This window comes from Oryza sativa, chromosome 6, assembly GCF_034140825.1.
Source record: "Oryza sativa Japonica Group chromosome 6, ASM3414082v1".
In the NCBI taxonomy this organism is placed as follows: domain Eukaryota; kingdom Viridiplantae; phylum Streptophyta; class Magnoliopsida; order Poales; family Poaceae; genus Oryza; species Oryza sativa.
Genome location: NC_089040.1, coordinates 13,585,607 through 13,599,174, shown reverse-complemented (window position 1 = coordinate 13,599,174; position 13,568 = coordinate 13,585,607). Strand labels below are relative to the sequence as shown.

The window sequence follows — 13,568 nt, the reverse complement described above, 5'->3', positions numbered from 1 at the left end:
CTCAAAATTACATATATGTAAATTCAAAAATTACATACTAATTACATATGTAAGTGGGGTGTAAATGAGGTATAAATACTGTGTAAGTGGCTGAAAAAAAATCGACTGTAGCATATGGCGCCATATTTCTAGCAACTCCGAAAAATAAAGCAATTTGGATTTTTTTTTCTTAGCGTATACCCTCCGTATTTCAGTGGTGCCCTACAAACTTGTATCGTATTCTCTACCCTAATCACGTCGTTAGCGTTCCTCGTTCCTCGGAGCCGTAATCCAGCTATTCGCCCTTCCGTTCCGGCCATCGCCGTGCGTGTAGTTCGCCGCCCTTCCGTCGTCGCCGTCGCTGTGGCCGTCGCCGTCGTCATCACCGTTGCTGTCAATGTAGATGAGTCCCCGCGGCGGCGCCTTCGCCGGTGCTGCTGCCTGCTCATCCGCCGGTGGTGACAATCCTCCAAGGCCGCCCACCACAAACACCACGATATCGATGAATGCAACTGCCAGCAAAACCTTGACCACAACCATATGGCATCGACATTCTCGACGATGGCGCATTCGTCGATGCTCAATGAACTGGAGATTAGATTTTGAAGAAGATGTGATTTCTAAGTAGGCATTGTACTTATCATATAAGTAGAAAACAATAACATGAATTATTGTTTCTAATTTGTAAGCTATTGCAACCTTTATTTCTTCCTGGAAGCAATTTGTAGTGATTCGATATACTCAAACACGTTATTTCTTTCTAGTATATTTTTCTTTGGATCTTCGTGTCTTGTAAACGGGCTGCCATGCATTGTTGATCGGTCCATGGTTGATCAGGGGCCTCGGAGGATCATCACTGCCGGCGGATGGGCAGGAGGCAGCACCGGCGAAGGCGCCGCCGCGGGGATTCATCTGCATTGACTACGACGGCGACGGCCACGGCGACGGTGGAAGGGCGGCGAACTACACGCGTGGCGATGGCCGGAACGGAAGGGTGAATAGCTGGATTACGGCTCCGAGGAACGAGGAACGCTAACGACGTGATTAGGGCAGAGAATACGATACAAGTTCGTAGGGCACCACTGGAATACAGAGCTTATACGCTAAGAAAAAAAAATCCAAATTGCTTTATTTTTTTCCGGTGCTTCAAGATTTGTGAGAATACAGGTGGCACCCATCTAGGATGGTGCCTCACGCGCTGAGGATTGGGGCTCTGCCCCAGAGAATTTTTTTCCGAAAATGACACCTCCCCTCTCCCGCCGCATCACGAACAACGACAAAATTGGCCACGCGTTTTGCTTGCCAGGTAGTGGGCCGAGGACCGAAGCCGATGCCGAAGCCGAACCTCAGTCCAGCCCATTTGTTTAAGGCTCACGTGAACCGCAGGCTGCTACGCCATTTTGGTAAAAGTGCACCGAAGGTCCCTCGACTTGTCATCGAGATACCAAAGCGTCTTCGAACTGCAAAACCAGATACACAGGGTCCCTTAACTATATAAAACCGGTCACCTAACGTCCTTCGGTGATTTTCACCCCGGTTTTGGTCTACGTGGCGGCTGAGTTAGCGTGGGACCCACGTGGGCCCCACATGTCAGCTGGCCACGTCATCACCCTCTCTTTCCCCTTTTCTCTTTCTCTGTTTCTCTCCTTCCTCACTCTCGCTCTCTCTCGCAGGGCATGGGGCTGCTGCAGCAAGGGTGCCCACGGCGGCGCGCACGCCCGGAGAATGGTGCGGCCGGCGACGGCGGCTCCCGGGCCGACGCGAGCTTCCCCCAGGCGGCACACGGGCTCGGGGCGGCGGGGTCGGCGTCGTCAGCAGCGGCGAGGAACGGTTCGTCGTCGTCGTCGTTGTTGTCGAGGAGGCTGAGGAGGTCGTCGGCCGTGGAGATGATGAGGGAGTGGGAGCGGCGGCGGGCGCGGAAGCGGCGGCCGCTGGGCGGGGAGGTGGCGGGCGGGACGGCGGCGGAGTGCGCCGCGGTTTTCTGCTGCTTCCCCTTCACCGTCGTTGAGCTCGTCGTCCTAGCGGCCGTCCGCGTCCCCGCCGCGCCATTCGAGGTGGCGCTGCCGCCGCGTCCACTCGGCCTTGTCGTCGGCGGCGGCTCCGAGCGCAAGCGGAGCAAGGCGGGCGAAGCAAAGCGGCGGAGGGGCGAGGCTCAGGGTCCATACGCGGCTGCGCTAAAAGCGGCGCACCTCGCACCCGACGAGCTGGCGCGCCTCATGCTCCATCACTGCTCCATGGGAGCAGCCGCCATACCCTCTCCCTTTCCCTCTATAGCCTGGTAAGCATCCCGTCCAACCCAGTCCCAAAATTTGTCTCCCTGCAAACGAACACAATCAGGAAGAAACGGAACACCACAGGGAGCAAAGCAAGCATCCCATCCAACCCAGTCCCAAAATTCGTCTCCCTGCAAACCACCGCGCAGCAAACGAACACAATCAGAAAGAAACGGAACACCACAGGGAGCAAATAGAGCAACGATGCCAAGCAGGAACCCACGTCTCCTTCGTCTCCGGCTGGCGCCCGGACAGCGACGCCAGCTCCTCCCCGTCACCGTCGCCCAGCTCTTCCCCCGCCGCCCACGCCCGCCGCACCGACCTGCCGTGCCCAGGTGCTTCCCCGGCGGCCAATGATTCGATCCAATCCGGCGAGAGAGAAAGGGAGAGGATGTTGCTGGGGTCAGCGGCGCTTCTTTTCTTTCTTCTATCCACTTCTCTTCTGGCCACCGGCAGCAGATGGGGAGAGGCGGCCGTCGACGCCTCCGCGCCTCTCGGCCTTGTCGGCAGCGGCGGCGTCGTCCTCCACCATCTTTGCCCTCCTCACGAAGGAATCGGTGGCTGACGCTGCGGCTAGTGCCCGCCGGCCGCCGCCCCTTTTCCGCTTGGCCTAGCGCGCGTGTGTCGTTGTCGGGTGCGGCGACGGAGATGGAGGCGGAGGCTGACGCTGCGGCTGGTGCCCGCCGCCCCTTCTCCTCCCAGCCTCGCGCCTATGCGTCGTCCTCGTCGTCGGGTGCGGCGGTGGAGCTTGGTCGTCGACGCGGCCCGCCTCGCCCGCACAGAGAAGACAGAGAGAGGAGGAAGGGAGAGAGGGGAAAAGAGAGGTGACGACGTATCACCTGACACGCGGGTCCCACGTGGGTCCCACGCTTACTCAGCTGCCACCTAGATCAAAACCGGGACTAAAACCTACCTTGGGTGACCGGTTTTACATAATTAAAGGACCCTGCATATCTGGTTTTGTGGTTCGAGGACGTTTTCATATCCACAAGTTGAGGGACCTTCGGTGTACTTTTTCCCGCCATTTTTCGCCACCAACTGCTGGCCCATGTAGCCCACGGGCTGGCAAGGCAATTATTAATCCGGAAAACGTTCACCTGCCATCAACTTTAAGTCGAGTTTGATTGGTATCCTTAAACCACACAATACCAGAAACCCTCTTCCTTAAACTATACAAAACCGTATAATTTGGGTCCGATAACAGTAAGGATCCTGATTTCACTGACGTGGTATCCTAGTCAACAAAAGAAAATAAAAAAAGTATGTGGAGGCCCACACGTCAGTCGCCCTCTTCTTCCTTCTCTTTTCTTCCTAGACATGGCCAGAGAAGACACCACGCGCGACGATGACACTCTCCTTATGAGTGGAGCGGCTAGGCACATGTTCGTTGTCTCCACCACCGTGACAATGCTGGTGCGCCACTGCCACAACTCCGGCCTCGGCCATGGTGCCGTGCAACTCCGGCAACTCCAAGCTGATCACCGGAAGGATGAATCGCTCCCGAAAAGGAGTCTATTGATTCTCTCCCAATTGGTTGGATTGTAGGGGCGATGATTTGTTTCACAGGCGTGGTCTCTGGTTCAAGTCTAGGATGGCCCAGCTGCACTAGGGAAAAGAATAGAAGAAGCATATGACTCTTTCATGCATACTCCACTTGGCTCAGGGGATATAGCGACCGCAAGTTGACGTCGACGATTCTTCTACCGGAATGGAGTCTGACGGTGGAGGCGAGCCAGGGTCGACATCATCCTCACTGTCAACGGTGGCGCACCCTTTCGCGCGCGCGCTCGTGTTGGCGGACGACAAGGGCGACCGGTGCGGCGGGCGCTACGTGTACGTCCAGGAGCTGCGGGGGCGGCTAGATCCGTGTGACGGCGGTGCCCACCCCCTCAGCCACCGCCGCTCCCGAGGGCGGGGCAGCCACCTCCACCTCCATCTCAACTACCTTCGTCTCCACCTCCGCTATGCCCGCCACCGTAGCTCTCACCCACCACTCACTACCCCACTCGCTCACCGCTGTTCATCACGCCGCCGCCCAACCCAGTGTCTACCCACCCGTTCCCTCCTCCTGTCACGAGGCACCGGCTATGGTGGCGGCGGAGCCTCTCAAGGCAGCGGAGCTCGGCCGGGCTCCCCCTCTCTCCTAGGGTCGCCTGCCACCTCCCACCCCTCTGCCGCCGGCGGCCTTCCTCACTGAAGAAGAGGAGAAGATAAGAGAAAAAAGAAGAAAAGAGAAAAGAAGAGATGCAGACCTCATATTTTTTTTCTTCTCACTTACAAGTGGACCTCATAATTTTTTTATTTTTTATTTCGCTAACTGGGATTCCACGTAAGCGAAACCAAAGATGCATACTACTATAGGACCTGAAATGCACGGTTTTATATAGTTTAGGGCAGAAGATTTCTGGTATTGGGGATTAAGAATATCATAAACTCGACATAAAGTTGAGGGACGGCGGATCAACTTATTCCTACTAATCCTAATCACAGGTACGTATTTCCATACTATGCTCTATCCTGATGTACATATACAGCGACTGATCTGTCTTACGAGTTAAGCACTGAACCGCGAGTGAATTGTGTTTCCTGTATCAATAAACAGTAGCGCTCTTGCCAGAAGAGGCGGCATAAAACATTTTTCGTCCGTTTCATGTTATAAGTTATTTTAATTTTTCTAGTCAAACATCTTTACACTTGACTAAACTTATAGAAAAATATAATAGTATTTTTAACCCAAAACAAACATATTATCAAAATATATTCAATGCTAGATTTAACGAAACTAATTTGGTGTTCGAAATGTTATTAATTTTTCTATAAATTTAGCCAAACTTAACAAAGTTTTAAAAAAATCAAAACGATTTATAATATGAAACGGAGGTAGTATATAAAAGGGATGCATTCGGTTCACGAATGGTGAGAATCTCTCGTCACATGGCAAGGGTTACCAATGTTGGGGACTAGATCCCTAATTCTCCAAATCTCTTTGGAAAATTTGGAACGAGCGAAATCGGCGAATTTTTCGAAACAAGGAGCTAAGCACGGCGACCCTCACCGCAAAGATTAAAGAAGAGTCAACAACCTGGGGTTCGGTGGGAGCCAAACGCCTAGCGGAGATGTTGCCTTAGTGCCTATTCGGTCTTTGTAAATATTACTTTTACTCCTTACATGTAAATATTATTGCTCTCTGCTTTATTCAATTAATGGCAAGTTTTGCCGTCGTTCAAAAAAAAAAAGGATGCATTATCCGAGTAAAGATACCTCCGATACTCTTTGCGCAGATAGCTTCATAGAGACAAGAGTTCTTGACTCAGCCCAAAGCAGAGTCTGACAGAAAACCTCGATTTTCTAAAATCAGATAAAGTGCAGTCAATAAAACTGTTACTGGAGTATCTGTGAGCACAAGAAGCAACAAATGATTTCCCGGAACAATTTTATTTCTGATTTCCTATTTGCGAGGAGAAGACACAAGCTTATTTTGGAGGCTACAAACAAACTGAAATGACATGGCCCGAATCAAATGAAATCTCACAATGAAACTCAACAGAAGTGTTCGATCTTAAACATGCATCTCATCCAACTTGCTCCACACTGATCACATTACAAATTAATCAAGAAGAAACTAAACATGGATCGATCATCACCCAAGTGTCACATCCTCGCAACAAAAGCCTTCTTCCCCATCTGAACCAAATCAGTCCTTCACAACACATCCTCACAAGATTCTGACGATGGAGTGACCACCATTTTTATGCGTGTTGCCGATGGCGAAATGGGTAATTAGAACTCGCTGCTGGCAACGGGGGCGTGGTCGCCGCACATGTAGACGTACCGGTAGACGAGGCCGGCGAGGCCGCCGCCGACGAGGGGGCCGACCCAGTAGATCCAGATGTTGGTGTAGTCGCCGCTGGCGACGGCGGGGCCGAAGGAGCGCGCCGGGTTCATGGAGCCGCCGGAGAAGGGGCCGGCGACGAGGATGTTGGCGCCGACGATGAAGCCGATGGCGATGGGCGCGATGGTGCCGAGCGACCCCTTCTTGGGGTCGGCGGCGGTGGCGTACACGGTGTACACCAGCCCGAAGGTGACGATGATCTCCATCACCACGCCCTCGAACGCGCCCACGCCGGACAGCCCGTGCGTCGGTGTCGCCTGCAAACCAACGGCCACCCACGGCGGCGTCAGTGAGTGAGTGACGGATCAGGCTGAGAGCTCAGCTCTGGCGGTGAGGTGCATGCAAGAAAGAAGGCTTACCACGCCGGTGCAGAACTGGACGAGGACGGCGCCGACGATGGCGCCGAGGAGCTGGGCGATCCAGTAGAAGACGCCGGTGAGGATGGTGATCTGGCCGCCGAGGGCGAGGCCGAAGGTGACGGCCGGGTTGACGTGGCCGCCGGAGATGTTGGCGCCGATGGCCACCGCCACGAACAGCCCGAACCCGTGGCACACCGCCACGGCGACCAGCCCGGCCGGGTCAAGCGGCGCGCCGCCGGTCAACTTGGCTGCAATTCGATCGTAAATCACAATTAATCGCACCGTTCATCGTACGTTTGCATGCGCCATGGTGCCATCGATTTACTCACTGTAGGCGATGGCGGAGCCGACGCCGGCGAAGACGAAGACGAGGGTGGAGATGAACTCGGCGACGTAGGCCTTGAGGGAGGCCGCGCTGAAGGAGTCATCGAAGCGGCCGAAGGCGATGTTGCCCGACATGGCGACGACGGTGGCGCGCGCGGGGGAGAGCTGAGTGAGCAGAGGAAGAGGAAGGAGAGGATGTGATATGGGGGGTGGTCACTAAGAATACGGATCACAGACCCCGTGAATGCTATTCTTATAGGTGGCCTGCCCGGTTATTCAGAGCTTCGGTCAGTCTAAAAGGAGAAAAATGAAAAACTTATTTTTGGTGTAGGGGATAATGGATTCGGGTTTGCAATTAATTTTGGACCCGAGAGAAGTACTTCCTCCGTCCCTAAATATTTGACACCATTGATTTTTTTAAACATGTTTGACCGTTCGTCTTATTCAAAAAAATTAAGTAATTAATAATTTTTTTCTATCATTTGATTCATTATTAAATATATTTTTCCGTATATATATAGTTTTCATATTTCACAAAAGTTTTTAAATAAGACGAATGGTCAAAAATGTTTTAAAAAGTCAACAACGTCATATATTTAGGGACGGAGGAAGTATATGTTAGTACATCCGTCCCGAAATAATTTTATTTTCTCTTGTCCCATAAATACAAAAGCAAAAAGACTGTAATACCCTCCACCCAACCAAATCCTAATAGAATTGTTCCATTTTTATCTACTTCCAATACATTTGTCGCATACTTTCACAAACTTTGATAATTTTTTTCTTAAAAGTAAACTTATTTTTGGACAAATAGGAGGGGATAAAGATGAATTTATTTTGGCAGGGAGGGATTACAACATATAATTGAATTATTACCGTACTACTGATTGATATGATATCACATTGACTGGCGTAACATGTTAACATTCAAATTCACATTAGTCCACTCTACACATAGATTGGGTCTACATTCAAATGGCACCACACTTAGAAGGTCTACCATGAATGTCTCTCTAGGAATAGGGCTGAATAATGAATCAGTTCGATTTGGCTCGATCTGGCTCCGCTTGGCTCATTAAGCTAGCGAGCTAGGAGAATAAACATCAACTCAAAGTCCACCTATGATGATGACGACTGTCTCTTCTCATTATGTGAGTTCTTTGACTTCAAACTTGTCGGGCAGAGGTGCCTTGTCTTGCATCTCATCTTCCTACTACATGACCTAGTGGTGCGTCGAGGGAATGCGGTTGCGCGCGTTGGCGTGAAACCATGACGGTTCGATAAGACGGAGATGGAGTCAAGTATCGGCATGTTATATGTCATGGTTTGTCTGCCGAGGATGAAGTAGAGTGGTAAGCAAGATAGGGATGGAGTGAGGCGATAGGCAAGAGCATGAACGGAGTTGCTTGAGCTATGATATGTTGAGGCAGCGTTGCGACCATGTTGATGGGTGGCGGAACGACAAAGTGGTGACGTAAGAACAGAGGACGGATGGGAGTCAAGTTGGATATAGAATGGAATGCCATCATAGGTGGCATACGGATTAAGGGTGGAGTTGGGATTTTATCTTGTTGGGTTGTTGTGTTGGCCACTGCTTGCCTTGGCTTATTTGACTCTTGAGCAGCCTGATGAGCAGCTAAAATGTGAGCTCAACTTATTACGAGAGTGCAACGAGCCAAGCCATGCGTTGGATGAGCTAACGATCCATGAGCTTTTTCATCCATCTAGCCATACTCTGGGATGAGTTGACTCAAACGATCTACCTAAAAGTTTTTTTATACAATACATGGCTAGTCATTATACTTGATTCGAGGTATCACTTAGGTCTATTAACTTGTAATCCATCCTGTCGATGGGGGATACCCGTAGACTGGATATAGAGGGTATTGCGGTACGTTGGAACGAGGATCTACGTAGTACGACATCAAGCAAAATAAAAGATAGGGATTATATTGGTTCAGGCCCCTTTGTAGGTAATAGCTCTAATCCAGTTGGTATAGGATTATACGATGGAAATCACAGATTACAAAGGGAATAATGGAACTTGATGATACCGACGAGACCGTAGTCGAGTTGGTTTGACTAGATCACCCGGCGACTTGGCTCCTGTAGGCTCCGGCTTCGTAGGCTGTGGTGGATGTGTTGGCGGTGAGATTCGATGCCTTAGGTCCTGCCCACGGGGTCCCTTTTATACCACGGATCAGTTGATCTCCAAGTAGAACTCGGAGATATCGGACCCCTCACGATATGGTAACGACCCAGTTCTGTCCGAGTATGATTCCTTCTATCTGTGGACTCCGTTTCTATCACGTGATAGATTTCCTTAACACATACAGGAACTATCTGTATACACGTGGGTATACCGTCTCAGTATACAACGTATATCCAAGGATAGTGGGTATACCTTATCCGTAACCCTGACACCTCCGTTTCATATTATAAGTCATTTGACTTTTTTCCTAGTCAAATTTGACCAAGTTTATAGAAAAAGTTAACAACATTTAAAATACCAAACTAGTTTCATAAAATATAACATTGAGTATATTTTGATAATATGTTTGTTTTGTGTTCAAAATACTAGTGTATTTTTCTATAAATTTGGTCAAACTTGACTAGGAAAAAAGTCAAACGACTTATAATATGAAACGGAGGGAGTAAATTATTTAGCTAGGACCGTAATTATTTATAATCCTGGTTTATTGTATTACTTGAGGTCCAAAGCACATTTAAGTGGTTATGACTATTGACATGGCTTTCTACGGTGACCAAAATTTTACATTCAGCCTATTTCGACCCACCATACAACTAGATTTTGTGTTTAGCCTCCGCTCTAGATTTTTATCCCAACCCAACCCCTCTGTCCTCAATCTCTTCTCATCTTTGAAATTATGGAGGAGAAAGCGGTGAGGACTCGGGTGGCACAAAGGGTGGCTAGGGTAATAAGGGTAGCATGGCTTCTTTTCATTGTCATCAAAATTGCCTTCTCCAAGAATCTCACCATCTTCAAGTTGTCGGAGCAGAAGACCGAGAATACCACCGATACAATGCCCTTCATGTGGACAACATAGGCCTAATCCCTGCCTCTTCGGTTTGGGGAGCACGGTGGAGTGGTGGTGGGAGTCAGATTGGGAGTGTACGGTAAAAGAGGGCTAAATGAAAAATGTACGTAACAGTGGACAACCACGTCAATGTCTAGAAGACGTTTCGTATTTCAGATGATACATTAAATCGGAATTGACATAATGAGTGATTTATAAGTTAATTAACCTTAGATAACATCCCTGTGCAAGTCTTTGAATAGGACTTGCCATATATATTTTATTTAAAAAAAAACTTGGGGAAGGAAGACACGTACCAGCCTGGTGATATAGTGTATTAATTCAACCCGACCCGGTAGCAACAACCAGATGGGAGAAGCGGCTGACGGCCGACGTGGCGGCGGCACCCGTCGTTGTCCAATTCCGTCACGCCAGCTGTGCAATATTCGCCGAAGCGTCTGGATCGATCGGCCGCCGCGCGCGCCTCCGTCACTCGCTCCATCGCTTCTCCGCGCGCCATTTCCCAGATCAATCATTCATCCGCTCGTGGGATCACGGGCCCACCCACTCCTTGGTTTTGGATCAAGCCGATTTAATTAATTGGTCTATTCATCCATGGAGTAACATCTTCAAAACAAATTAATCTTAGTATAATCACTCATTAGTTGGCAAACACTTTGGCGAGTCACTATCCGTGATTATTGAGAAGGTTATCTAGTTATCTGCCCAGATAAGATGGAACCAAGTGAGTAGGAGAAACGGAGAAGTTGCATGCATGTTTTTTGCATTAACCAGTGGGGCTCTGTTCAGGAAGATATGTTCGTTCTGATGATGATGATCAGGTTGTGGTTGGGTTTGCACAGACTTGGTCATGGTGTTATGTTACCCTCTTTTCTTAGTTAGCTAGGGTTTGCTTCGTAGGATAATGCTTGGGGTTAGTAGTTACTGATCAGTTTGCAGGTCATAATAATGCAGATAAGTTCAGAAGCTTAATTGCTTGGGCTAGTTGTTACACTATTTGCAGGTTTAATTGGACAAATGCATTAAGCCTCAAGTCTTACTATTTGTCTTACATTTCAAGGTCGTAATAATGCTCGAACAACTTTTCGTACGTCAATTTGCAGGTTGCATGATCGATCAGCAGCTTTTTTTTACTGTGGTACTTTGTTTTGCATCACACGAAACTATGATATCACAGGGGTAGATGGTCCACTTTGTTCATCACATACACAACATCCAAGGGCATAATTCCAACAATTACTTGATCCCCAATCCCAAAAGGACAGCTATGACAATAAAGATGTTTTTGTCCTCACAAAAATCAAAAGTAGTAAATGTTCTTCAACACATGCGTGAAATTATGGTACCATCTGATCAGAATTTACATTGATGAAATGATCCTCTCCAATTCTTGTTGATACAACTAGAACCGCATACCTTGATCATTAGAATACGTTGATCCATTCTGATTCTGGATCTGATATGATCTCCCTGTACGTACAACCACATGGCAGCCACTGCTCAGTCTAATTCCCTCCTACTTAGCTAGCTAACTAGCATTGGTTATCTAAGGGGAAAAAAAAGCTAGCTAGCATTATGCCTGCTATCTAGGACTGTCAGAGTGGCCATTAGCATGCACATGGTGCATCGGATTTTCCAGGTAAAAATCTTATTATAAGATACATATCGAATGCAGTTTTTGTTGGGTAACAAGAACCTCATCCAAAATTTTCTAGCTATCAGATGATAAATGAAAACAATGAGAAAACGAATGAATGAATGTCCTTCCAAAGAATCGCTGGAAGTACGTGTGCTGTAGGCTGTAGCACAGTGCCTTGGGATCTGAAATGATGAACAGGAGGCAAAACTGGATGAGCACGACGACGACGATCCTGCGTGGCAATGGCAGGCAGCAACATGTGTGAGAGACTGCAGCAGCGGATAGAATGGAATCTTTTTTCCTCTCTGAACTAAGCTACTGTCTAAATTAACCATGCAATTAAGCGTGTGTCTATATGCTGAATTGCTGATGGTCCACGAACAGCCTAGCAAGGCATGAATTCAGTCAGGGACCAGTTAGCTGAACGCTGAATCGCAGATGGTTTCAAACAAATCTCTTGTGTTTGTCTCTACGCCATCACACTGAATAAAATCATTCGGACACAGCTAGCTAGCGATGCTATCCAGAGATATTATTGTCCTTGATAGAGAAAATAAAGATCTTGATGTTGATGAATTGATGACAGAGATGGAATTGGATCGGGTATATGTGGATATTCTGAATGGTGTTGTTCTTTGGAAGAAGAGCATATATATTATTTTGTGCCTTTGTACAAATTAATCATGATTGAATTGATTATGCAGCCGTGTACTACTGATAATATTATCTAAAAGAAGTACTACTGATAAGGATGGAATGTGTCGAATGAATTTTACTCTATTCAGGGAACTCCGTGAACTATTCCCGAATGCATCCAAGATGTAGAGTTGTTAACATTGGCTTGTTTCTTCATGAAGATTAATTTACAGCTTTTGACAAACTTTTTTTCTATTTGATAATTCATAGTCCTTTCTGAAACAAGAGCACGCATATTTTGTGAATTAATCTCAGAAGCTTGGAAAAAACTCCCCATACGAACTTTTTAATTTATCCCAACCTTGAATGTTGAATCTGAACCGTTAGACATTGATAATATCATGATTTTGTTAAGGTAAGTTGGTGTAAGAATTACAAACAGATTGCCACATTTCTTCAAGCTAATCAAAGCTAGCCTAGTACACCAATTCGTTATACTTAAGCTCAACAACGTCACTGACTCCGCCACTAATTAACTCCAATTAATAACTACTGGAGAATAGGAATCACTAATCTGCTGACCATACAGATAATTAAACAAGTGAAAGTAGCCAGACACCCACGTACATCACGCCCATCTAGCTTCCCCGGTCGTGAATTAATTCTTTCTTTTTCTTGCATGATCAGTGCAGGATAACGCAAATAAAACAAGCTGCTAAACTAGTTTCTAGCTCACAAATGATTTCGTCAGCCGATGCATGACAGCAGAGGATGAGACAGGCTAGAAATGATTGGAGGATATGCTCTTGTGGTGAGGGAAATATGCTTTCGCTCAGCTCAAGGAAGGTTCTGGCTGGAGGGAGATATCCATAGAGATGGATCCAGATGCAGAGCGTTGAGTTGCATGTGAAAACTGATGGAGATGGATAAGTTATTTTGTGGTAGCGCTTTCCCTCCGTTCTCAAGCAATAATAAACATTTTAGTTTATACAAAGAATATCGATTTGACCATTTATACTCCTTCTGTTCTCGAATAATGCTGAGTAATACCCATTTTTAACCGTAGCGCGCAGGACAAGATAGTTAATTTATCCTTTGCCATCCTTACGAAATGAAATCTATCTATCTATCTATCTATTTATCTATTATATACTAAAAGTCCATTAAATTTCCTACAAACGCTCCTAAACTGCCACGTGGCAAAGAAACATCTAGCCCTTGATTTTCATTTAAATTGGTGGGTCCATCCTTTTCGACCATTAGATTAGATGCAGAAAAAAAAATAATCTACTCATCCTAATCTCCTTCCAATTTGGGCACCACTCAATTTGTGCGGATGCACATATATACGTAACAACTTTGTACGCTCCTATTTCCATTCCTCTTTTCATTATACTCCCTCCGTTT

General features: G+C 47.5%; 2 protein-coding genes across 2 annotated transcripts; one reads left to right on the top strand and one right to left on the bottom strand.

The window, feature by feature from the left end:
• Positions 1 to 1,096: 1,096 nt before the first annotated feature.
• On the top strand, positions 1,097 to 6,402 carry LOC107278311 (uncharacterized). The gene has a single exon (XM_026026292.2). The coding sequence runs from the start codon at positions 1,656 to 1,658 to the stop codon at positions 2,259 to 2,261; it is 606 nt and encodes a 201-aa protein (XP_025882077.1). The 5' UTR covers positions 1,097 to 1,655; the 3' UTR covers positions 2,262 to 6,402.
• Positions 5,596 to 7,053, bottom strand: LOC4340941 (probable aquaporin TIP2-2). Its single transcript, NM_001402803.1, has 3 exons — positions 6,833 to 7,053; positions 6,504 to 6,751; positions 5,596 to 6,401 (listed from the first exon to the last, which is right to left on the bottom strand). Exons 1-3 carry the CDS (start codon positions 6,960 to 6,962, stop codon positions 6,033 to 6,035), a joined length of 747 nt encoding a protein of 248 aa, NP_001389732.1. The 5' UTR covers positions 6,963 to 7,053; the 3' UTR covers positions 5,596 to 6,032.
• Positions 7,054 to 13,568: the final 6,515 nt, after the last annotated feature.

Coding starts and splice junctions, on each gene's coding strand:
- LOC107278311 (XM_026026292.2), top strand. CDS start 1,656: ATGGGGCTGCTGCAGCAAGGGTGCCCACGGCGGCGCGCACGCCCGGAG.
- LOC4340941 (NM_001402803.1), bottom strand. CDS start 6,962: ATGTCGGGCAACATCGCCTTCGGCCGCTTCGATGACTCCTTCAGCGCG. Junction 6,752..6,832: donor CGGCTCCGCCATCGCCTACA/GTGAGTAAATCG, acceptor ATCGAATTGCAG/CCAAGTTGACCGGCGGCGCG. Junction 6,402..6,503: donor TCCAGTTCTGCACCGGCGTG/GTAAGCCTTCTT, acceptor GTTGGTTTGCAG/GCGACACCGACGCACGGGCT.